The 26,872-nt window shown below is 37.7% G+C and overlaps 1 protein-coding gene across 1 annotated transcript in view; it reads right to left on the reverse strand.

The window, feature by feature from the left end:
• Positions 1–7,086: 7,086 nt before the first annotated feature.
• DPYD (dihydropyrimidine dehydrogenase) overlaps positions 7,087–26,872 on the reverse strand; it is an 858,821-nt gene continuing 839,035 nt past the window's right edge. Inside the window, exons 22-23 of the mRNA XM_042952991.1 lie at positions 11,118–11,258; positions 7,087–8,560 (exon numbers count right to left, since the gene is read on the reverse strand). Of these exons, the coding sequence (XP_042808925.1) occupies positions 8,387–8,560; positions 11,118–11,258 (315 nt within the window). The 3' untranslated portion in view covers positions 7,087–8,386. The remainder of the gene's footprint in view (positions 8,561–11,117; positions 11,259–26,872) is intronic.

The following is a 26,872-nucleotide window of genomic DNA, read 5'->3' on the forward strand; positions in this document are numbered from 1 at the left end:
ACTGTTTGTTCAACATTTTATTAGAAGTATATAATACCGTGTCTTCCTAGTGTTTTCTCATTACTCTACACGGTGGCTAGTATCTACTGATTCTTAATAAATATATGTTGTTCTCAACTCTATTGCTAAATATATTGATAGACCATTCCCTCCTCCCTAACCCCACTATTGCTGCCTTATTAGTTTAAGTTCTTGAACTTTCTTGCTTGAGTGAATGTTGGCAACACCTAATTAGACTCTGTGCTACCATATCCCTCACCATACTCTGTGGTATGAGATATTTTTAGTAGGACTCTGTTCTGTGCAACTAAAAGAATATCCAGTTTCCCATCTGACAAAATTGATCCAAAACTTAAATGTATATACATTTAGGACCAATAATTTCTTGATAATTTGGGCATCCCTGACACCTGAAAGTTTTTAATAATTATTATTTGATAAATATGGAACTGCCTCTACTATTTAAAGTGTAGTGATTAAGAGTGTTGATTTCTAAACACCTCTTGGCTAAATGTAAAAATGGTTGATTTAATAGTAATATGCCAAGTATGGTTTTCTTTACAGTACCAGGCAAGCCATCTAAAAATTTTAACTGCCTGACAAATTCCAGGTGGGTCTGTTTATGATCATGAACATCTTCTTTAAGGAAGGTATCTTCTAAACTCTGAAATTGACAGTCATTCATTCATTAAAACATTGCTTGATGCAGAAATTAATAAACTTCCTCTCCTAAGTAAATAAATCTTTTATAATGCATGAAGATTAAGAGTACTTCATTTCTCATTTTGCCTCAGCATGGAACTTGTAGGCTAAATTTTATTAACTGCTCAATTACACAATCTGGTTAGGGGCCAGGCAGCTTCAGAATTTTCTATTTGCTATGATTCTTTCAGATTTTTTTTCTATCCTGTGGGTTGCATCTTATTCAAGATTTGGCTTCTGAAATCGTAGTGTTTTGGTTTTCAACACCTTGATGACTAATGAAGTTAGGCACCATTTTATACATGTATTTGCCATTGGGATATCCTCTTTCTGTGTAGTGTCTATTCATGTCTTTTACCCATTTGCTCTGTTGGTGGTCTTTTCTTATGGATTTGTAGGAGTTGTTTTTATGTTTTGTACATGAGTCCTTTGTCAGTTACATGTATTGCAAATGTATTTTCTCACTCTGTGATTTGTTCATTCTCTTAATGATCTTTTGACGAAAAGAAACTTCTGATTTTAATGTAGTTCTTGTCAGCTTTTCCTTCGTGGGTAGTGTTTTTGTTTCTGGTTATGAAATGTTTGCAGTATACAAGGTGAAGTTATTGTACACAAAGAAGGGAAAGAAGATATGAGCTAAGGAGGACACAGGGCTGACTTTAAGCACGATGGGTTTTAGGGTTTGTATTTGAAAACCCACTGTCCAATAAACACTCCGATATATACATTTGAGATTCAGAGAAGTGGGGGTGGCACACATAGATTTTGGAGGCTCTGATCTTTTCCCTCCTCTCTTTCATGTAGATGTTTTATCTACATTTTGCTTTGCTAGGTCCTTGGACTCCTATACTGCAATGTTTTTTTTTTTAATTTTTTTTAATGTTTATTTATTTTTTACAGAGAGACATAGAACATGGATGAGTGAGGGGCATAGAGAGAGGGAGACACAGAATCTGAAGCAGGCTCCAGGCTCTGAGCTGTCAGCACAGAGCCTGACACGGGGCTCGAACTCACAGAATGCGAGATCATGACCTGAGCCGAAGTCGGACGCTCAACTGACTGAGCCACCCAGGCGCCCGTATACTGCTATCTTCAGTGGAAAAGAATATAAAACTACCACATTCTTGTCTTTAGGAAACTTTCAAAGGTTTTATATAAAGGGTTAGCTCAGAATCGTATTACGGTAGAAGGCATTGTCATTGGCCATAACTGTTGTCAGGACTTTGCAGTCTGATAAAAATTACTCATACCATAGTCTCAGAAGAAAAAATGAACTTTCATTATTAAATGTTCCATGCCCCCACTGCAGCCATGTACGTTGGTGAAGCCCCATCGAAACATCACAGCCTATAAGAAGGAGGAGCAAGATGCAGTCTCCCAAATATTGCAAAACAGAAATGGAATATTTAAAAATTCATGATTAACTTCCCACAGTCCTGTGCCAAATCCCTAAGCTCTCCCTCCCCCTTCCACTCAAAAGAGGTTCTTTTAAAAGAGACTAAATAAGAAGTTTTGAGTTTCTTACCTAAAGACATAAATTGAATTGAAAGGTTCTTATCTTACACTCAGGTTCTTACAACTCCATGAAAAATATGCAGATGGAACATTTTCAGTAATCTTAAATCGCTATGCACACGTGTGTGTGTGTGTGTGTGTGTGTGTGTGTGTGTGTGTTTGGTGTTTTATCTTGGCTCAAATACCTAGATCCATGCAGATGGATACCACTGAAGGCCAGGAAAGATGAAGAAACCAGCACTATTGATAGGGAGGTAGATCTTATTTTCAATAGAAACACATAAAAAATATATTGGGAAGCAAGGAGGTCTTCACCCATATGTTGACTAATGCAAGTCTTTAAAAACTGCCAGCAGTATATACACATGAATTTATCAATGGTAGTGGAATAAAGAAGTCATGGAGGTAGAAAGACAAAGGAGTACACAGAAGGCTGTTGGCGCTTGCAGAACACAGCATATGGAAAAGCACTATATAAATTCTATAAATAAATACCTGCAGATACATAAATCAATATGACTCACTACTATACACTATTTACCATTGGCAAAATGACTTGGCTTGCTTATGGCACAGCAGTTTATAGTGCATATTAGGAGAACGGTAAGTATGAAAACAATGATAGCCAATATCAGTTGATAAATGCTCTGCATCAGTTGATGAAAGGCTAACACAAAGGGACAATCAGCTGTGCATGTTTCCAACCCAAATGCGACTATTCAATTTAAAGATGTCATCTGTAATTTTAAGAATTTAAGCAGAAAATCTATATTAATAAATGAGGTACCATATTAATTAATGTTACCATATTAATTAATAAAAGTGAGAGCTAGACTACATGAACCTTACAGAATCATTAAGGATCTGGTCCAAATTTTCACTCTGCAGGCTGTTTGCTGAATTGTGTGCATCTGTGGGTAAGAGGAAAAGTTACAGCTCTGGGTAGATAATAGTGTGTCTAATGGCTTTCCTGTTAATTGAATTAACTTCATAGGACAGAAGTAGATCAGATCCTGCCAGGTAATAAGCTCCTTTCTAAGGGCAGTATCTTAACCCTTTCAGACAACAGTTAGTGCTTGATTTCTTTAGGCCATTTACTGGTATCCTAAGACCACCCAAAGTGAATAATGTATCTCCAAATATCCATATTGGAGAAAAATAAAGGATACTCGCTTGGCAAAGTGAAGTCGGAGAGAGAGCACTGTCTGAAAATCTAGTTGGCTGAGCTTCATTTCTAAATATGATACCAACTAAACATATCAATTTATGTAAGTCACTTGTCTGCTTTGTCTTTAAATTTCCTCTTTTAAAAAAATAAATACTTCTTTATACAGCTTAAAGAATTGAGAAAGTAAAATTAGACACTTATACATTTAAGGAGATAATAATATATGTAATTAATAATATATATAAATATATATACAATGAGAATTTTATATATTTTAAAATTTTATTCCTGGGTCTTTCATTTTTCTCAGAATTGATTATTCTACTTTTTGTAACGTTTATTTATCTTTTAGAGAGAGAGAGAGAGTGAGGGGGAAACAGAGAGAGAGGGAGACACAGAATCAGAAGCAGGCTCCAGGCTCTGAGCTGTCAGCCCAGAAGCTGAGACGGGGCTTGAACTCACGAACTGTGAGATCATGACCTGAGCTGAAGTCAGATTCCCAACCAACTGAGCCACCCAGGCACCCCTCTACTTTTTTTTTTTTTTTTAGTCTTGATCTTCCAACTGCATGGGATATCTTTTTCTAGATTGCTACAGATGATGAATGTTAGCTTAGGAAGTCACACTACCAGTCACTACTATGACAGTCTGATTTTGAGTCTAGCAAATATCGATTTTTGTTAGTAGACTTTTATTTCTTTAAACTGTATTTGAAATGTTTATGTCCATAAATAACAGCAGCAAGAATTATGATTATATGTAACTTATTAAATTCAACACCATTATCTTCCCCATTTTACAGATAAGGAAATTGAGGTTAATCTCCTATGCTTCTAGTCCACAGTTCCTATGTATTTTGGGCATTGTCTTCTATTACCCTTCTTTGATTTAGTAATTTGAATAACTCAGGCTATTTTCAACCTTAGGGCCTTTGCACCAGTGGTTTCTACTTCTAGAACATGAACGCATTCTTCTTTATTTTTTTTAAGTTTATTTATTTATTTTGAGAGAGAGGGAGAGAGAGAGAGAGAGAGAGGAAGCTAGGGAGGGGCAGAGAGGTGAGACAAACTCTCAGGCAGGCTCCACACCATCAATGCAGAGCCCGTTATGGGGCTCGAACTCACAAACCGTAAGATCATGACCTGAGCTGAGGTCAAGAGTCAGCCGCTTAACCGACTGTGCCACCAGGGCACCCCCCTGAACAATTCTTCTCTGTTCTTCCTGTGGCTAGCTCCTTCCCATCTATTAGGAGTTCTCTGACCCGCTTTATGAAGAGTAAGTGCATGCCCACTTTGTCTCTACCCCAGGCCGTAGCTGTCATTGCCACGCACCTACCACAATTTGCAGTGTATTTATTTACTTGCTTTTTTCTATTCTCCACTAAGATATAAGCTCAGTAAAGAAGGAATCATGTCTGTCTTGTTCATAGTAGAAACAGCATGAACTAGCAAGTGCTTGGCATAAGGGAAGTATGGAATGTTTTTTGAATACATACATTAACAAAATGCTGATTCTGATTCCCTGAGGGATTCTAAGGTGATTCAAACCTCTCTCTCTCTGCTTTACATCCCACATGTTCCTTTTGTTCTGGCTAATTCCAAGCTTTCACAGTTTTCTAGACATTCCAGACTTTACATACCTCTGCGCTTTCCTTTTCCTTGTTTCCTATTTAGAAAAGTCTTTTATGGAGCTAAAAACTTGGCTTAACTTATTATCTTGTCAAAGGGGTAGGTTTTCGATGTCCCTTCTCTCAATACTGTTTTCTGAGCACCGACTACACTTTCTGTAACAACTGTTACATGCCCATTTCCTCTGTAGGTTTTAAGTGGCTGGCATTTAGGGAACCTTCGTCATTTCAGTTCCCACCCTCAGCCCTTAGTCCAGTGCCTGGTACATCGTAGTTATTTGATAAATATTGGTTAAATGAATGAATGGCTGGATGAACAAAAGAGAAAACAGAGGGCATATTAGACATCACCAACATACTCAGAAACATACCTAATTAGCTATGTGACCCGTAACATGTTCCTTAGACTCCTTAAGCATCCATGTCCTCATTTGTTAAATAAGAAAAAAAACACAATAGAACCTACCTTTGATCATTTTAAAATTCAAATAAGATAACATATGTTGTATTAATGAGGGTTCTTTAGAGAAACAAAGCCAATACAGGGTGTGTGTGTGTGTGTGTGTGTGTATAAAGAGATTTACTTTAAGGAATTGGCTTAAGTGATTGTGGAGGCTTAATGAGTCCAAAATCTGATAGAAGAGACTGGCCAGCTGGAGATTCAGGAATTATAGTTCAAATCCAAAGACAGTTTGCTATAAAACCAGGAAGAGTTGATATTGCAAAGGATGTCCAAAGCCCAAACACTGGATGATTCCCTCTTGCTGGGGAGGTGGGGTGGAACCAACCTTTTGTTTATTTGGGCCTTCAACTGCTTGAATGAAGCCCACCTACATTACGGAGAGCAATCTGCTTAGCTCAGAGTCTACCAATTTAAATGTTGTAAACCTCATCCAAAAACACCTCATAGAAACATCCAGAATAATGCTTGACCAAGTATCTGGGTACTGGGTACCAGCCAAGATAAAATTAACTATCACATATTTAGATCATTTAGTACAATTTCTTAGATATAGGAAACACTCAGAATCAGTCTCCTTAGTCTAATCCTATGTCTTCACTCACGTCTGAAGGTCTGGTGTCATGAGAACATGTGTGTCAGGGCCAAGGGCTTGAGGTCTCTTGCTGGATGGGATGACATGACTTTCATTCTTCCTCTGCTCTGGAGTCTCTCTGCAATTGTCTACATGTCTTATAAACAGTCTATATAAATTACACATCTTATAAACAGCATGGATAAGACATACTTCTTGGTGTACAGTAGAAAGGGGACAGAACAGAAATGTGTATGGGGAACATACCAGTGTAAAATCATACATTGCCATGGCCTAGCTCAAAGGCCTGGTCATGTGCAGTCCCCCAAAGCGGTTCAAGAAAAGAGCTATAGTGCCACGTTCATTCTTTCTCAGAGGAGGAGGCTAAAGTCATAAAATACTTTTTTCTTTAATCTCTATTAAGGGAATTTCTGCCTGGCAGTCAGTGTCTTGAAGAGGACTCAGGCATATATGCATGGAATGGACTTTCATAAAACTCCCAGAGCAAAAAGCTCTCATCAGATTGAGGTGGGGGTAATACATTATGATGGCATCCACATAGCCCCAGTAAATTTATTTCCTGGACAAGTTGAACCCTTCACTAAGCTGTGACCAAGTCCAAAAGGTAAGATGGCCCCACCATGACAGGACCATAAAAGGGAGTCCATTGATATAAGTCTTTAATATTTCACATCCAACTAAGGGATACTATTAAGTGACACTGATTTTTGTTACAGTGAAGATGCTAGGTTGCCATTTCTCATTTATCTCTGCCCATGAACCACTGCAAGAACCCTGACCTGTGCCCAGTGAAAGATGCCTTTTGGCAGAGTGGAATTAAACTCAGTAGGAAAACCTGGATCAAGAGGACTGGAAATGAAACACTTAAATAACTGTACTGTCATTACCCTCATTAGCTTTGAACTAGCATTATATACACACTTGGATGGAATTCACTGTAGGATTAATCAAAAACTTCACCTCAAAATCTAAATAGTTGACATGATGTTGTACTTGCAAATGAGGCAGCAAAAGACCATGTTGTTTAAGATGCTTTATGATATTTTATTTGATATTACTCAATCATGTAGATTTTGTGGTAAATGTGCATTTCTAAAAGTGCATAATCAAACGTTTATTTTTCTAGGTCTTACATTTTCCATAGAAATATACCACAGATTGTTACTTAAAGATATGTTACTTATGGATTCATATTGAAATATACCACAAAAAAGAGATAAATGAATTTATATGATGCTATTTGTTGATTATGAAAATAGAGAAATACAAAAATATTGGCAATAACAGAAAATATATATTTCTTTTTATTTGATTACCTTTTAAAAAATTAAACACTAAAATAGAGAGTAGTCAAATAGGCTTTGCCCACTTAATATATATTACCAATACTATATTTTTCACTCTTGAATAATGAAGCACATGGCCCACTGCTGTATAATTTGGTCTTTGTTCAAACATTAATTGCTATAATCATGAAGGCTACTATTAGAAGCAGACAGAGCAGATCTGTGCACAGCAAAAGAGTAGCTTTAACCAGAATTCCATCCTAATATCTTGTTTTGTTAGGAACATAGTTTAAATATTTAAAGAAGAATATCATGTTGATTCATTGGTAGAGTTTGAACACCCACCTCAGGCTTGAATGGTGACTAGCAGAGTGATTTGAATGATTACTAAATACTATCACTTTGAGGTTCTAGCCCCCCACAAAGAAGCTATTTTTAACAAAGGGGACTTAAAAAAGTTTTGCAAATCCTCTTTGGCTTTCTTCTCCTGCCACGGTAAATAATCATTTGACTTTCTTCATTTGTGCTTTATGGAGCTAATTACATTTGCTTAGAAACAGGGTTAAAATTAAATGTAATTTTTAATTATAAAATGTTTCCTTGGAAACATTTTCTTGTAAGTTAAATGGTACTTTGTTCTAAAATACTTAATTTCACTTACAATTAGAAATCAAAGACAGAGCACAGCACCAGGCTATTTGGAAATACTGCATTAATTGCCACAAAAAAGTTACTATTTTTCAAAATGGACAACTGATGGTGAATGTCCAATTAAATGCTATGCAGTTATTTAGCAAGTATTCTCACAGGAGAATTATTCCATTTTATGGCCATTAATTGCATGGCCACTGGCAGTAGACATTTTTCAAAATTTGGAAATTTATTTAGAAATTACATTATTCACTCAGAAATTTTTTTTTTTGAAATTATGTACTTGTTTCAATTTAGAAAGAGCTGAACATAATGATCACAGTTAAAAAGATCAGCATACTAGGTGACCTCAAAGTTCCCAGCAACTGTTTCACAAATCACCTTAACACACCAGATTATTCACAGCTAAGGGCAAGCCTCTCTTTGGTTCATAAGGTGTTGTCCTGGAAACCATTTTGATGCAGTCGATAATAGGGCAGACGCTGAGACACAGGGTACAGCCCGTACAGGAGTCAGTAATGGTGGGCAGGTGGGTTTCAGGATCAAACTGTATAGCCTGCAAATGGAAATAAAGAGTATTGCTGTCACTGACCAAAAAGGTCAAGAACGCCCCCCTTTTGGCATCAACGTTTTTCTCCACCGCAGTAGAGCGGAGCTTGGAGACAACGACGCCCAGCACTGCGTGCAACTATAGCAACAGTTGAGGTGCCAGAGGGAAAACAACAACAACAACAACAACAACAACAACAACAACAACAGCAACGGCACAATAGAAAAGAAATCCTTTTAAATTAGAAATACATTGTTTAAAATTCCTTGGAGACATTTTTCTTGTGTTGCGTGAGGGAACTATTTCATACCAGTAAGTCTCTAGTTTCCTTTGTTCTGAGCAGAGCTCGGGTCCTTCCAGTCCTATCAGGATGGGGTGTCTGCTACCTGAGGACGGTGGGGTGCTTTCTCTCCTCATGCTCCTCGCTCTCGACAGGGAAAAACGGTCACTGTCAGATGGAGCAATGAATGTATTTGTTTGGATTTCAAATTATGCATGTAGTTTTTAGAAGAAAATAGGAGTTAAAAAAAAAGTTAGCTTAAGAGCCAGTTTTGAGGTTTGAGGATTTCCAAGTAAACAATTCCTTGATTCTGACTTTTGTCCTGTTTCATATAAAACGTGTTATCATCCAATTCAAAATAACTTTTTTTTTGTTAAAAAAAAAATTTCCTTCCCCCAATTGAAGCTACTTGTAACTGTAATTATTTCCTCTTTTATGCACATAAAAGACAAATGGTTTCATTAGAGTAAATTATGTCAGACTGCTTAATATAAAAAAAAAAAAGCTGATCTTTAAGGAAACAACCATATTATATCTGAAGAAGTGACAAACCATAAGAAACTTTGTTCACATAAATTGTTGTCATTTTTAAAAATAAAACAACATCTTGGATGACTGTGTGAATGAGTAAAAACTATTTCTCCTCCTTATGTACCCTTTTATAAATAGAAACTCAAGAAGCAATTGAAAATAAAATAATGCTTATCTTAAAAATTTCATACTTAAAATTTGCAGACATAAAACTTTATAATCAGTTGAAGACTTTTTCTGTTTTTTTTTTAAAATCTTCTTGAGACAGAAGAGTCAAAGGAGTACTTAAAAAACTTTTTAAAGCAAAACTGTGATTTTTTTCTCATTAATAAGGGTTTGGGGGGGGGGTGGTTTTATTTTTGACATTGGACCAAGGCTAGAATTTTACGGTAGGAGTCATAACTTCTTTTCTTTTTAAATTTTTTTAAAGTTCATTTATTTTTTTTTGAGAGAGAGACACAGACAGAGAGAGAGAGAGAGAGAGAGACAGAGAGAGCATGAACAGGGGAGGGGCAGAGAGAGAGGGAGAGAGAGAGAATCCCAAGCAGGCCCTGCACTATCAGCATTGAGCCCAACTCGGGGCTCAAACCCACTAACCGTGAAATAGTGACCTGAGCTGAAATCAAGAGTCAGACACTTACCTAAGCCACCCACGTGCCCCTGTAACTTCTAAGAATGGAGATACTAGAGAACTGCTATGATTTTGGTGACAGGCCTTATTAACTCATCTCTGATTGGTTAATTAGAGGAAAGCCAAGATGAAAGTCAGTGTGATAGGATTAGCATTTCCAAAATAACTGTTAGAGACACCTTTCAGCTATATTAAAAAAAGTGATATGTTGAGTAAAAATTTGGCATAGAGCTAATGTCAAATTAAAGAGGAAGATTTTTTAAAAATTTCAATATGTCTGTTATATCTCTTAATTAGGTGGTCAGAAGAATATGCACAATCCCACCACGAGCAACATGGGATCTTCCTCCAGGCTGAGAAGTTTAATAAACTTCAATTTTTAAAAATAGTCCATTTTATCTATCTTCAAAATTCCATTAATCATCTTTAAATGTATTATTTTACTTTACTTCTTCATAGCTTGAAAAGCGTAATGAAAACAATATTATTCTGTAGTTGTGAGACTGAAGACAGCTGAATCCCTACTTTTCCTGTGTCACCCCCTGGCAGCTTCTCAGATGAAGGGTGAGGAACTGGGATGAATCCATGGCTACCGCAAGTGATAAGAATACAACTTGCTGGCTTCTCCAGCCACAAAGGAATTCCCAGTCCCAACGCCTGGCCTGATGGGAAAGTGCTCTTTCTTTCTTACGGTAGTAGAAGCCCAGTCAATACTGGACAGAAGAGAATTCTCTTTTGGTAGAAAGAATCAAGTCCTTTCAGGGTGATGGCAATAAATGGTAATTCCTTTCCCTTCCCTCTGTATTAAAGCACAATGCTTCCTAATGTGCGTGATTGTGTGGATTTCTCTTTGGGTTAGATTTTTCCATCCAGTTTTATGGGTAATAAAATATTTTAAAAAAAACACTGTACATTGAATGGTGGCACAGTTAGTATAAGTTATGGCTTTCCTTTGAAAAAAATTACTATGCCCAGAGGGCGAGGGGACAGACATACCATTGCTGAGGAACAGTATCGGGCACGTCTGGTCTGAATTGCACACCTAGCAACAGAAGATGCTTTCCGCTAAAAAACCAGAAGAAACATGCCTCACAGCATCCTAATTACAGTAGAATTCTTACCTGGTAGCCAGAGTCATTACAGGTCATGTAGCATTTGCCACAGTTGATACACATTTCTTCATCGATCATGGCCACAACTTGCTCGAGGTGGCTCAGTTCCCCAAAAGTTCCAAGGTACTGCAGTGCTTTTCCAATTACATCCTAAAACATAGGCACTGAATTACTTACAGTGTTTATTGTAAAACATTGCCATGTAATAATTACTATCAGTCCAGAGTTCTCTGTTGTTGGTTTTTTTTAATGTTTATTTTATTTTTGAGAGAGACAGAACATGAGCAGGGGAGAGGCAGAGAGAGAGGGAGACACAGAATCTGAAGCAGGCTCCAGGCTCTGAGCTGTCAGCCCAGAGCCCGACACAGGGCTCGAACTCACAAACCGTGAGATCATGACCTGAGCCAAGATCAGATGCTTAACCAACTGAGCCACCAGATGCCCCAGTTTTTTTTTTTTTTTAATATATAATGTTGCATTATGTAACTTAGGAGGCTTTCAGTAGTATAGTTCTTGTAGTTAATGCTTTTCATAATGGTAGCTTAAAAATTTTTGTCTTCTGAAAGATAGGCAAAATGTGTGTGTGTGTGTGTGTGTGTGTGTGTGTGTGTGTATCCAGCTTAGAAACACAAGACCTAATTGGCTGCTTTCCATAGGATTTCTACCAGATGATCTAAAACAGTGTTTCTGCGGACAGAAGAAATGACACCCTTTTCAGTGGTTGTAGCTTACCTTTTTCCAATTTTGAACTTTGAAGGATGCAGAAGTAATAAAAAGCGCAACAGGGTAACACACTTAAACTAGAAAACTTTAGATTGGTAGGAATGAGGGGAATAAAAATGTGAATGCTATGCATTTGTATCACTGCATTTGGATTCCAGATTTTCATTTAGAAAAGTGCTTTGATAGCATACCTACCTGTCATGTCTTGAAGAGTATATTTCATTATTTAAAAATTCTAATTTATGTTAATTAATTAGATGCATCTAATAGCTAAATAAGATGCTGCTCTTTTACTTTTAAAGAACTAGGATTTTCTTCATTCACCGCTGACGATTTTTCATGTGGTTACACATTGTTTTGTTCTTCATATTAATTGGAAGTGTGCTTAATATGTGAAGCACAGAAGATGTTTCATCAACAATAAGAAATACTTTCTTTCATAAAACAAAAACAGAAGGATGTAACAATGTTTGTCAAATTAGTATGCTGTTAACATTTTCTGCTTTTGTCTTTAACTTTTTACCAAGAGAATATTTTGTTCGAATTCAAGGTCCACATTCAAGGAGGTCTGACTCTTAAAGCAATCTTCCTATATTCTCTTTGGCATTTTATTTTCTGTTCTTCTCTTTATGACCCTGGTTACCCTCATTTTACTTTTTTCTCCATTTCAAGCTCTAAATGACAATATGCACATGACTTGGAGTTTTCAAACCGAAACAAGGTTTACATTATAATATGTACTTCATTTGTTCATCTCTCTAGGAGTAAGATGATAGAAAATTTACAAGACTCTTCACTATTTTCTTTTCAATGTGTTGAAGATATAATTTCAACTGTACTGCAGTCTGTCTGTAGGTGGGCACTTGATGTCCAAATCAATATCTCTATTCAGAATCACTCTCACAAACTCAAGATCTACATTTATCAGCTTCATGACAGGCATTGTTACTAGAAATTGGTAACACAGATTCTCCACTCACTAAACTTATCATCAACACTGCAAAACTGGGTCTTCCTTCTGACTTCCTTCATTTAAAAAAAACAAATTTTTTAATGTTTATTTTTGACAGAGAAAGAGAGACAGAGCATGAGTGGGGGAGGGGCAGAGAGAGAGGGAGACACAGAATCTGAAGCAGGCTCCAGGCTCTGAGCTGTCAGCACAGAGCCCGACGTGGCGCTCGAACTCACAAACCGTGAGATCATGACCTGGGCCGAAGTCGGACACTCAACCAACTGAGCCATATAGGCGCCCCGTGACTTCCTTCATTTTGTCAACAGTGGTAGGATTTTCCCAATCACGGAGGCTTGAAATTTGAGGGTGCGATCTACTCCAACTTCTCCTTCCTCCAGCATCTCATCTGTGGTCAAGTCTTGTGAGTTCTGGATCTGCAATATCTTTTGAATCTTCTTTCCAAGTCGGCTACAATCTGGAACCATTGCTCATTAGTTTCCTGTTACCTCTAATGCAGTTAAGAGCTTATGTGATGAGTCTCATGCTCATAGTCTTCCGTTGCCATTCCACCCTATGCAATGTTGTCATCTTAATCCAGGCTGTACAGCATGGACTCAATTTCTCACTACCTTACTCAAAAATCTGTTATGTTAAATACAGTCTCACATTTAAGTCTGGCATTTAAGGCTTTCTAACAATGTCTTTTTTGGTCTTATTTATCGCTTCCAAATACCACGTGTTTCAGCTACACTGAACACACCTGTCAATGGACTCCTCTGGAACCTAATTTTATGTTGAGGGTATCTGTCTAGGATACCCTTCCTTCTCATCTCCATTTTGAAAACTCCTATCCATCCTCCAAAGACATCTGACATGCCACTACTTCATGAAGATTTCCTCAATCTTTCTTTTGCCTTTCCCAACCAAATTGAAGATGTAATCTCTTTGTCTCTTCCTCTTTTTCCTTCATCTCCTCCTTTCCCCCTGACCTCTCTTTCTCCCCTCCCCATCTTTATATTTCCCCTAGTGACCTATAGCATTTTATCTATTATACGGGACCAATGATAGCAGACAACTTTTGAGTTCTTTCTATGTATCAGACCAATGCCATGATTTTTTTTTTAACATTTATTTATTTTTGAGACAGAGACAGAGCATGAATGGGGGAGGGTCAGAGAGAGGGAGACACAGAATCTGAAACAGGCTCCAGGCTCTGAGCTGTCAGCACAGAGCCCAACGCGGGGCTCGAACTCACGGACCGTGAGATCATGACCTGAGCCAAAGTCGGCCGCTTAACTGACTGAGCCACCCAGGCGCCCCTACCAATGCCATGATTTTAAAGCACTGTCTCATTTAAACCTCAACACATTTTATACGTGATGCAGTGAATCAGATTTAAGGTACAAAATTAAGTAAATAATGAAGCAGGGATTCAGAACAGTGCTGCATGACTTCAAATTCTATGGTCACAAGCACTGCTATGCTGACTCATCCGCTATTCCTCTATTTAGCAAATTCTACTTCATGTTGTAGATATTTTCTATATTTAGCTTCCTATATGCAATCTCTTAGCAGGCTTTAATTCATCTTTGTGTCTCCTGTGGCATATCTTGCTCCTGCAGATCACTGAAACATAATGGGTACTCAAATATCTGTTAAAATAAATATAGCTTTCATTTATTTATGTGCTAAATATACAGTGTAATATTAGGCACATAGTTGTATGGGTTAATAGATACTTGTTGATTTACTAAACATTTTTATTAGCATGAGAATCAAAATAGATTTGAGCACTTATTTTAAAAAAGTATTTTTTTAAATGTCTATTTATTTTTGTGAGAGAGACACAGTGCAAGTGGAGGAGGGGGACAGAGAGAGGGAGACACAGAATCAGAAGCAGGCTCCAGGCTCTGATCTGTTAGCACAGAGCCCAATGTGGGGTTCGAACCCACCAACCGTGAGATCATGACCTGAGCCAAAGTTGGACACTTAAGCTACTGGCCACCCAGGTGCCCCTGAGCACTTCTTTAAATGCAAAATAATCATAGTCAAAGTATCTGGACATGTTGAATATTTTCTAATAATGTTTTAAGGTAGTAAGTACATAAGGTCACTCGCCAGCTATAAAGCTATTTACATGTGATAGAAAATAATTTTTTCAATCTAGGAAATAAATCAAAAATTTCTTTGTTTCATTGAATCAGATCACAGCTTGACTGAAATCACCAAAAAATATTCAAACAATGATTAAACAGGAAATTCCCTAGACAGTCATCAAAACCTTGAAAGCTTATTCAAAAGAAACAATGTATATTTTAAAAGATTTTATTTTAAGAGGCAAGTTCACATTCTGTGTATAGTAAATATACCTTCTTCTCTACATTGGAGATTTGCTGTTGTGATTTATTAAAACCTTATGCTTAATGTAAAACTAAATAAAATAAGGTCCTTGGAGCCTCTAAATTTTATCAGCACATGGTGTTATGTAGTCTTCATAGTTCTTAAGACATTGTATATAGTTTTTTAATCTGGAAGAGGTTAGAACAATGATAACTATCATAAATTATTTTGGAAAGAATAACAAAGAAAATGAATTACCATACCATGTGCCTGAAAATGTGGACATTGTTTAAAACCCAAAGCTTCCATTTAGTACTGCCAGCTTATGAGTATCTTTGAATACACATCTGGAATTTGGAGTTCACTGAAAGACACATATAATCAGTAAAGGACATATGGCTGTTCTACTCCTCCCTGGACACACACCTACATTCATTATTCCAAGCAGGGTATGCATATACAAAGGTCAAGCAATCTGCTATAGCCATCCCTGATTAGTGGAAATGTTTATGTGTGAATATGCATACGGAGAAAGTGATGCCAAATTCTTTAAAGTATAGATGACACGTTTGATTTAAATTAAGTGTTCCCAAAATTAACATTGTGAAGGATTATAGAATTCCAGAATCACGTCTTTGTCAGTTAATTATTTCTTTGGGATCATCAAAAGTATTTTTAAAAACTGGATCAGTCTGGGGGTGCCTGGGTGGCTCAGTCGGTTAGGAGTTTGACTCTTGATTTCCCCGAGTCGGGCTCCGCATTGACAGTGCAGAGACTGCTTGGGATTCCCTCTCACACTCTCTCTCTGCCTGCCCCTCTCCTACTCACATACTGTCTCAAAATAAATAAATAAACATTTAAAAAAGCCTAAATCAGTCAATATTTCTGTTTGATATAAATTTTAGGACCAAAGGGGGAGGAACTAGAGGCCCCCAATCCTATCCTTGCTGTATCATCCTCAATTTATTATGCTTGGCATAAATCTGTTAGTTTTCCCCTAGTTTTTATTGGTGATTGAAGTACTTTCAAGTTGCGATTGTTATCTGGCCTGTTAACTGTTTTTCCTAGCTTTAAGTCTTCTACACATCTGATTAACATACTTTCTCCAAACCTGTCAAGAGTGCCATTCAAAGGCCAGGACCAGGACAACAGTGTTGTGGACAATCCTATGGCTTCAGTCTGAAAGGGATCCAATATTTAAATTATTTGGGTGTAGCTGTTTAATCATCTTATCCTTATCTGTACCATAACCAATGTCACAGGTTCTTATCTTTTACTCCAAGTTCACACTACTTGCCTAATAAAGCTTCTCCTTTATAGGAGAAATAGGAAATGAGATGGTATGGTACATTCTCAATGAATTTATGCTGATTCTTAATAACTTCTTTCTTTACTAACTCTCTCAAGTTGAAAGTTTAATGATCTTTGGAGACTTTCACTGGAGTCAGACCTCCAGCATTCTCGTCTACTTCTACCTTTTCCCTACCACATCCACCTTTTCCTTTTCTAAAGAACCTGAGGCAACATTTATTTTTCAGCAGTGTGATACAGCAATATCATACAAAGATACTTTCAAACATAGAGCATGCAATTTATTTTTGATACCCTCTGAGCTGGGAAGCAGGGAGGGGGTCTGTACAGTGAGAAAAGGAAATCTTGAGTTTATATTCAGCAGAACTCTGATAACTGAGGGCTTAGCATGAATATGCTGAGATGGGAGGTCAGAGACAGAGCATAAGCTTGGAAATAAAGTTGTAGATTGGTGGGGAAGGTGAGTGAAAAAAGTAATCGAGAGATGAGACAGAAGCAAGCGAGAATCCGGGAACTGAAATGGGGCAAAGAAGGAGTGGGAGGGGCTCGTGAGTGGGAGAGACAGATAGTGAGGCTTGGGTGTAACCATGGTTGGCTTAGTACAGAAGGGTACTCTAATCACTGTATTCTTTTTATGTAGGTAGCTCAGGCTTTAAAGTAGCAAGTTCATGCCAGACATTTTGGGTTTAAATTCCATGAAGCTAATGTGATGTGCTTTTACTATATCCTTTCCTATCTTGGGCTTCACCTCTCAAATATATTTTCCCTACCTTTTCAGTTCTAAGAGCATTCTCTATGGGGATGCTAGAAAGATAATAGGAATTGAACACTTCTCACTAATTGTAAGTTAACAGTATACCATCTGCTCTAAGTAGTGGGTGTATTTTCTTTTCCTTTCTCAAAAACTTTTAATAGACCAAATACATTTTCTTTTTTCCTAATACTTTTTTTGAAATTCAGATAATTTGAGGCTTTGGTACTTCTGAAACATCCTTAATCCTTGATGCCACTGTTTTATGATCATCATTGGTAATGTGATCTTTATTTTCTCATACGACCATTCGCTATTGAATTATCTAAATGCTTGACTCTTTTCTTACTCGTTGGGAAACTGAGTGATTATGTCGTCAACTTTCTATTTGACAGCTTCTCATTCTTCTTGATCCATCCTCAAGTTAGAGTCACCGACTGTGGGATTGTTTTCTATTGTTTTGTCTGAACTTCCTGAAATGGGATGTACTAAAGGTGGGACATACATGTATGTCCAAGCTGAGTTCCTCTCTGTGGCCTAATGAACTCTAGGATGATATGGGATGGTTACTTTCCTTCAAGACTCTTTTAGCTGCCACTTTCCCCAAACGGATTTTTATAAGGAGCCAGAAATAAGCCAATGCAGCAAGACCCCTCATGGCTTCTCTCTCTTCTGTGGGATTAAATTTCCAACAAGGCAATTCAATAATTTTTCAGATGTTTTGCCTTTACTGGAGTGGGATTTTCATCTGAAGTCTGTAAAGGCTTACATCGCTCCTCTATCTTGCCTGTCCATATTAACCATCTGGTTATGAGGTCTCTGATGTAGTCCCAGGATAACATTTCTGTTTTCCTTTCATTTCACTCTCCTGCAGCTGCTTCCTCCATGCTTCACTTTCAGGTTTGTGGATTTCAATGCACGTGTATATCTTTTTGACATACACTGCTCCTCCCCCAGCCCTTCAATTAGACCTATTTATTCCAAACACGATACACCTTTCCATAGTCATATTCCACCCAGGAAGCACATTGCAAAACATCCCCATAAGATGTAAGAGATGATATTTACCAAATAAGGTCCATTTCTCTTAAAGTTCAGTTCAATAATTTTCCACCGGCTATTTGTTGGTATAGAGACAACCGAGAAGGTTAATGTTACCCCATCCCATTTTTATGGTATCTTCTGACAATTGCTGGGATAGTCCTCCACTATTTCTCTTCCTGCGCCATCTCTTTTATGCTCTGTAGTATCTAATACAGTCTTACAGTTTTATCTGAGTACTTTTCTCCTTTCTCTCACAATTCAATTGAAATAATAAACCACTCGATCAGGCTGACTGGTCTCCTGCCAACACTGTCTTGCCAGTCTTATGAGATGCAGTCCATCTCTTACTAGAAGCAGCAGGAAGAAGAGATGAAAACATCGCTAGTGCCCCTAAACCATTCATTTTCCTACCCAGAAATTCAAAGACGTTAGAGATACATTCCTGGCTTCATAAGGAGAATGAGAATTCATTCTCATATATATCAACAGAAGTGGGAAGCATTCGGGGGACTTTATAAGTCTTGGCAGACTCTCAAATCTCTGTTATATGCTGCCTGGGAATAAAGCACGTTTCTCATTTAGCTGGGCCAAATGTGCACACTGTCGCTTTGGTTCTCGGTGAGGAGACAAAACTGTCTCCTATTCGGTTTCCTTTCTCTGGCACAAGTGAACCTGTGGAACGTGTCAGGAGCTTCTTCGGAAAGTCCTGGTTCACCTTTTAGAAGGAGACCTTTATACCTGCTGCAGGAGGCCAGCTCTTTTTCTTACTTTATCTCCGATTCTTCTCCTTCAATCTTCCAGCACTATTTCTGACTACCCTCTTCTTCAGAATCCTTTCATTTCTGTTTCTTTCATAAAATTGGCAGCTCTATAATGTGGTGATATATATATATATATACGTATATATATATACGTATATATATATATATACGTATATATATATGTATATATATGGTAAATGCTGTGTCATTATGAAATGGAAGTCGAAATGTGGGGTTGCTAAAAAGGAAATCAACTGGATGCCAGCCAGGTTGACCTTAGGGCCTCAGACCACTCCCTGGTATAGGACTGAGGGCCTTTGAGGCTATTTTTAGCTTCTGAGGGGGGCAAGGAGAAGCTGGATAGCATGTTGCTAGCGAACACTTTGGGTTCTCAAGAACCCCGTAGTCACAGTGTAACACTGGGAATAACCAACTGATGCTCTAGCTGACATTGTCAGCAGCTTAATCAGTACATCCCTTTGCCCTTTTATATCATGCTAAGACTGATCAAGAAAACTGGATTATTTTACTCAGTATTGCCTCTCAGTTTGGTCCTTTCTATGAATTCCTACTGAAAAAAGGAATGGGTTTACCAGTCAGACCCTACTACCTGGTTGATTCAGGGATTGTGTATTGGATTTAAGGTCCCATGGCTGTATTTTATTCCCAACATGTATAGATACTATACTTTTCAAACGCACTGATTTGCTTGAAATACCGCCTTCCTTCTTTTTTTTTTTTCTTTTGTGAGAGACACAGAAGACAGTGTTTAAGGGCCAGGTTCTAGAGCCAGACTTCAGAATCACATCTTGGTTTTGATGTCTTCCTAGCTGTTTGACCTTGCGCAAGTTATTTAACCTGCTTATCAGTTACTTAATCAGTAAAATGGGAAAAACAGGGAACCTGATAGGGTTACTGTGAGAATTAAATGAGTCAATTCTCAAGCATGTAGAACCGTGCCTGAAACCTCATAAGTACTCAATAAATATTAGCTTTTATTATTAATTCTCTGCTTAATTAACACTAATTTATTAAACTCCATGTTAAATATCACCATCTCTGTGAAGCTTTCCACAATTACCCGAGGCAGAACTAATCCCTTTCACTCCTCTGTGTTCCCAGAGCATTTTGTACATATTTGATTGAACTGTAAATAATTTTTAACATGTGTCTTTTTCCCTTGTTAGACTATGAGCTCCATAAGGATAGATGTCTTTCTTTTTAAAATTCATGTTGTATTCCTAGTTTCTAGCACAATTCCTGGATTGCAATGAGTGCATAGCAAATACATGTTAGTGCTACATCTCCACCGAGATTGGGGAAATTCCTGTGCCTTGGACCGTGCTTTTTACAGCTTTGGATATAAACTCGGCCCATAGCACACTGCTGGTCACATAGCAAATACTCAATAAATACTTACTGATGGACTGATATTGAAACCGCCTACCTCTGAGGCAACAGACCATTAAATCTTATCTGAGGCATTTGAAGGAAAAAAGAACAAAAGATGAGATCTATTGAGCATGGCTTGCTTAGAAATAATATTGTCACACTCATAACCAGGGAAGATGGGGTAGATTAGAAACTTGAATGCATGACTGAAAAACTTGTTCAGACAAGAGGGGCTTAGTTAACTTTGTGGGGCACTGGGGCTCTTTCTGTAGCAGATGGGGAATAATATACTATGCTAGCTGAGAGGATAAACAAAGCAGTGTCATGGAGTTTAAACTATTGAACAGAGGAATCTATAAAGAGGCCAGCAGACAGGAGGGAAGAAACAAGCTAAAATAAACAGATGGGTGGACAGAGAAAACATTAAGCATGATAACAGATAGCCCAGTCCCTCCAGGAAAAAGGGAAGAAGGAAAAAATGGTATGTCAAGAACAGAAGAAGCACCTTAGGGAAAATGTAAGAGCAATGAAAGCAACAGAGGGAAGTATACAGCGTGCCTGGGTATGTGTGGTAGTATAAAACAATAAAAACACAAGAAGCAATGTCTGATTCACATTCACAGAGATGGCTCTTAAAGGGAACGTGGCTGTTAATTTCAATGAGGACTGAATAAGCACACAGCTACACCATCCAGATGGGGTCTGAAATAATGGGCAAAGGGGTGGGGGACTCATAAGAAAATAACAATAACCATGGCCCCTTACATTTGAATAGAACTATGCTTTGTACAATACTTTCACACACATCATTTCATTTGAAACAAGGGAGTTGAGGCCTTCTGACACTATCTCGTATTTGTTCTCCCTCCTGCCAATCTCTCGCCTGAGTTGTTACAATGGCTTTCTAACCAGTCTCCCTGCTTCTGCCCTTGCCCGTCTAGGATCTTGTATCAACATCACAGCTAAAAGGATCCTTTGAAAAATTACGTCAGATCATGTCTTTCTTCCTTTTAAAAAGCCTCCATGGTTTCCTGCCAAAGACTTTCCTATTTTAGGGTCTTTGCACTTTCTGTTCCTTCTGAATGGGATGTACTCCCCAAAGATATCTATCCATGTCGTCGTTCATCCTTTCACTCTTTAAAGTGTTTACTCAAATGCCATTTAATCAGGCAGGCCTCTCCCGACCAACCTCTCCAGCAATTCCTATTCTCTTAATCCTGATATATTTTCTTCACAGCACTGTGACCATCTGACACAGCACGCATTCACTTGTTTGTCTGTTTCTCCTTAGTAAAATGTAAGAGCCATGAGAGCTGGGCTGTTGTTTTGTTCACTACTGAATTTCTAGTGATTGCATCAGTGCCAGTACATGGTGGCATTAATGATGTACATTAATAATTGTTGGATGAAGGACAGAATGAATGTATGGGTGAATATATAATTTTTGCAAACCAGAGGTTGGAATTTCAGTGATTATGTGTGAAAGATAAAATGAAACAATACAAGGTCCTGTTGCCAAGATGAGCAGTGCTTTCAGACCTGTGGACACTTCCACATTCTTAAGACTTCATCTTTGGTTCCCACGCCTCCATACCATCATTAGCTTCTGGTTATTTTCCCGTTTCTTTTCTGCTCAGTTGTTCTCTTCTGCTTCCCCAGAGCTTACTTCTCTCTCATAGGGTATTAGGTTTAGTAATATTTACAAAAATATAGGTGAAGTTTCTATCTTGGTATAGCACACAGTAGGTAGTCAATATGTCAGTTCTTTTTCCTTTGTATCTTCCAGCACAGGTCCCTAATTTGCTTGAATTCATTACTTTCAATACGCTCAAATCTAAGTTTTCATTCCACATCAAAAAAGCCCATTAAATCTAAAACATTAAGAATAAATCTCTGATACATTATCTTTTCTTTATCTCAGTGACTGGGACCATAAAAAACCCTAATCATCTTGGTCCACTTATTCTTAACTCCTTACTAGCCCTTATCCTTTAATATATGAGAAGCACTAAATTTTTTTAAGTTTAAAAAAAATGTTTATTTATTTATTTTTGAGAGAGGTGGGGAGGGGCAGAGAGAGAGGGAGAGAGCACCCCAAGCTCCATGCTGTCAGTGCAGAGCCTGATGCAGGGCTCGATCTCACAAACCCTGAAATTATGACCTGAGCTGTAATTAAGATTTGGACAATTAACTACTGAGCCACCTAGGCACCCCAAGAATCACTATGTTTTAAAAGGAGAATTAACATGACTTCATCATTTTTGTCTCTTCCTCTGTTTCTATAACCATGGCCATTCACCAAATTCAGGATCACATTATGGATCTCCTGAAATATCCTTTTCCCCTTACCCTTCTAATCCATACCCAGCTTATAGGGGTCTTTAACTGCCAGTTCCTCAGAGAGACTTCCTCTGCTCCTTCAGTCTAAACAGGAGTCTTCCTATGAAAAAGACTCCATACATTCTGTATTTTTTTCTACAGTTTGTATCACAAATATGATTTTATATTATTAGTGGGATTCTTTGCTTACTATCTGTTTGTATGCTTCATGAGGACAGAGGCTGGGTCTGCTTTATGTATGGTACTATGGTTGCCCAATTCTTAGCATGTTGCTTGTCTCATGGTAGGTGTGCAATAAAGATTTCCTGGAAAATATATGGGCTTCTTCTAAACTTCCAACTTGACTGGCCTCAGAGCCTTATGTATTCTTACTTTCATTCTTGAGTTAATTTTATTGAACAAAATGGGAATGGAGAGTCACCTTAATCTATTATCTCCTTCAACCTGTCCATTCCTAACATAATAACTAATAGTAGGTAATACTTATTTAGGATATATTTGATACAGGCTAAAAGCAATTCACACATTACCTAATTTATAGCCCCATGAAACACACTCTTATTTTCTCTTGTCTCACAGATTAGCTAACTGAGGCAAATTCATGCAGCTATGAAATGGTAGTGCCACAATTTGAACCCAGGCAGTGTGACAGAATAGTTCCATGCTTGGAAATTCAGAAAACTCTTCTTCCATAAATGTACTCTATTAAAATCTTATGAACTTTTCTATGTATTTCAATGAAAGAGAATAGGTTAAGACTTGACATGGTCACTTTAAACATGGCTATAGGGGTGCCTGGGTGGCTCAGTCAGTTGAGCATCTGACTTCCGCTCAGGTCATGATCTCGCGGTCTGTGAGTTTGAGCCCTGCGTCTGGCTCTGTGCTGACAGCTCAGAGCCTGGAGCCTGCTTCAGATTCTGTGTCTCTCTTTCTCTCTGCCCCATCCCCGCTCATGCTCTGTCTCTCTCTGTCAAAAATAAATAAACATTAAAAAAAATTAAAAAAACATGGCTACATACTAAAATAATACTGGTAAGCCTAAATTCAGTATCATTAAATGCACATAGCATGTAGTAGGCAGAAAATCATGACATGTCCTTTCTCTAATGCAAGATAACTTAATGTGTTGTCTGAACTCCATCCCCAACCTTCTTGCCAAAGATGTAGCTTCCATAACCCCACCCTTTCTGGTAGCCTTAGCTGTTCTCTCATAGCATATAAACTCATGCAAGCCTCGATTATCCTAACATATAAACAAACCAACCTTTCCCTTTACCCTATTTTCCCTTCTTATCACTTTTCTTCTGATCTTTCTCAAGTTCAGAAGAGTATTCCATACACCTTGTTCGTACTTTCTCAACCTTTTTTAATTCCTCCATTTACCACCTCCTGGGCTCTACTTTTCAACACCCCACTGAAGCTGCTCAGGCCAAGACAAGCTAAAATATGAAGGGTGTGAAGATTATGCTAAGTTTACCTTAAGGTGTGGGAATCTTAAGTAAGGAGTAAAAAAAAAAATCAGATTTGCATTTTTAAAAGAATACTCCGTAATAGCTGGGGGTGCATTAGGTAAGAATGACAAAAGAAGGTGGGAGACCAGTTAGTAAAATATTTCAAAATTCCAGTGAAGAATGTATAAGAACGGTATTATGGTGTCTTCAGTAGGAAATAACAGAAAAGGAGGGAGACATGAGAGATTAAAATGATAGACATTGATAAGCGTCCCATGATCCCATTCACTAAAGCGATGATTAATAGGATAGAACCTAGGCTGATTTTTACAAAAACTGAGTGGCTCTCAATGCTGTTCATTGAGACATAGGACTCAGGAAGAAGAGCATTTTTGAAGGAATGATAATCAGTTTAGTTTTAAGTGTGATGGCCCCTGTGCTCCTTGTGTAGACTGTCTAGGTGGAGGTATCCAGAGACAGTGGGCAGCACAAGTCTGAAGCATAGAAAAGAGAAAGCGATGGAGAATAGTTGAGTCAATATATAGGAAAAGTCTAGATTGACGATAAAGGGAGATGATACAGAAATTAGGAAACAGAGAGATAGACATCATTATCAGCAAATTTTGAGGTAGGAAACTTGAACGTAAAGCAATTTATGATACATTTTGTCACTGAGTCATAATTTGGGAGATGTAAGGGGCCACTGAAAAAATTTTTTTACCTTTATTTATTCTTGAGAGAGAGACAGAGTGTGAGCAGGGGAGGAGCAGAGAGAGAGGGAAACACAGAATCCGAAGCAGGCTCCAGGCTCTGAGCTGTCAACACAGAGCCCAATGTGGGGCTTGAATCCACAAACCGTGAGATCATGACCTGAGCTGAAGTCAGATGCTCAACCAACTGAGCCACCCATGTGCCCCTGTAAGGAGCCACTTTAAAATGCAGATATTGAGATCATGGGATGATTGTCTATTTGGGAAAAAAATAAAGTTTTAACCATAGTTGATAATTTAAGGCAACAAAAATTTTAATTATTCAAATGCAAATATTAAATTTATAAAAGAACTAGATGGGGTGAGTATTTATGATCTTATGGTATGAAAAACTAAACCAGTGAAGCAAACTGTAAAAGACTCTTAACGATAGAGAACAGAGGGTTGATGGAGGGAGGTGGGTGGGGGATGGATTAAATGGGTGATGGGTATTAAGGAGGGCACTTGTGATGAGCACTGGGTGTTATACATAAGTGATGAATAACTAAGTTCTACACCTTAAATGAATAAAAACTTGAAAAGAAAAAAGGGGAAAAAAGCTACACTGAGCAAATAAAGAGAAAAATCACAAAATAAGCTTTTGCCAGATATAATTTCATAAAGTTAAAGCTGCTGTATGTATATATAAAAACACTATAATACAAATTAGGAGACAAATGGCAATATCCAAAAAGTTTACAAAAAATCTGTAAGACAAAGATAATTACTCTTGCAGAAAATTGGTCAAAAATGAGTAGTAAGTTCACAAAAGAAGACATGGCCCCAAAATATATAAAAACATGCTGATCTCACTACTACTTAGACATTCAAAATTAAAGAAAAAATGAAGCACTTTTTTGACTATTATGTTGGCTAAAATTAAAAATAAATTCATTGTTGATGGGTGTCTAAAAAATGAGCCCTCTTATATTTTTTGGTGGAATGTAAATTTGCACACTCTTCCCAGAGAGCAAGTTGGCAATATGTATCAAAAGCCCTAAAATTTCACCTGTAATTTCTCTGGAGAAAACAATAAGACATCTACACAAAGATTTTTATACAATGATAATTATAATAGCATTATTTCTATGAAATTCTGGAAACAACCTAAAGGTTCAGCAATAGGTTACTTTTTTTTTCTCTAGTTTTTATTTAAATTTAACATTAACAGTGTAAAATTAACAGTGCAATATTAGTTTCAGGTGTAAATTTTAGTGATTAAACACTTCCATACACCACCAGGTACTCATCAAAACAAGTGCTCTCCTTACTCCCCATCACCTATTTCACCCATCCCCCCTGCCCGGCTCCCCTCTGGTAACCATCAGTTTGTTCTCTATAGTTAAAAATCTGTTTCTTGGTTTGCCTCTCTTTTTTCCCTCCTATAATCATTTGTTTTGTTTCTTAAATTCCACATATGAGTGAAATTATATGGTATTTGTCTTTTTCTGACTGCCTTATTTCAATTAGTAGGATACTCTCTAGCTCCATCCACGTTGTTGCAAATGTCAAGACTTCATTCTTTTTTATGTGTGTGTGTGTGTGTGTATGTGTAAACACACACACACACACACACACACACACACACACACACACACACGGTAAATACCTAGTAGCATAATTGCTGGATTATAGGGTAGTTCTATTTTTAACTTTTGGAGGAACCCCTATACTGTTTTCCTGAGTGGCTGCACCAGTTTGTATTTCCACCAACAGTGTAAGCAGGTCCCCCTTTCTCTACATCCTTGCCAACACCTGTTGTTTCCTGTGTTGTTAATTTTAGCCATTCTGACTGGTGTGAAGTGATACTTCATTGTAGTTTTGACTTGTGTTTCCTTGATGATGAGTGATGTTGAGCATATTTTCATGTGTCTTTTGGTCATCTTTAGGTCTTCTATGGAAAAATGTCTATTCATGTCTTCTGCCCCTTTTTTAACTGGGTTATTCGTT

The sequence above is a fragment of the Panthera leo genome, chromosome C1 (assembly GCF_018350215.1).
Source record: "Panthera leo isolate Ple1 chromosome C1, P.leo_Ple1_pat1.1, whole genome shotgun sequence".
Lineage (NCBI taxonomy): Eukaryota > Metazoa > Chordata > Mammalia > Carnivora > Felidae > Panthera > Panthera leo.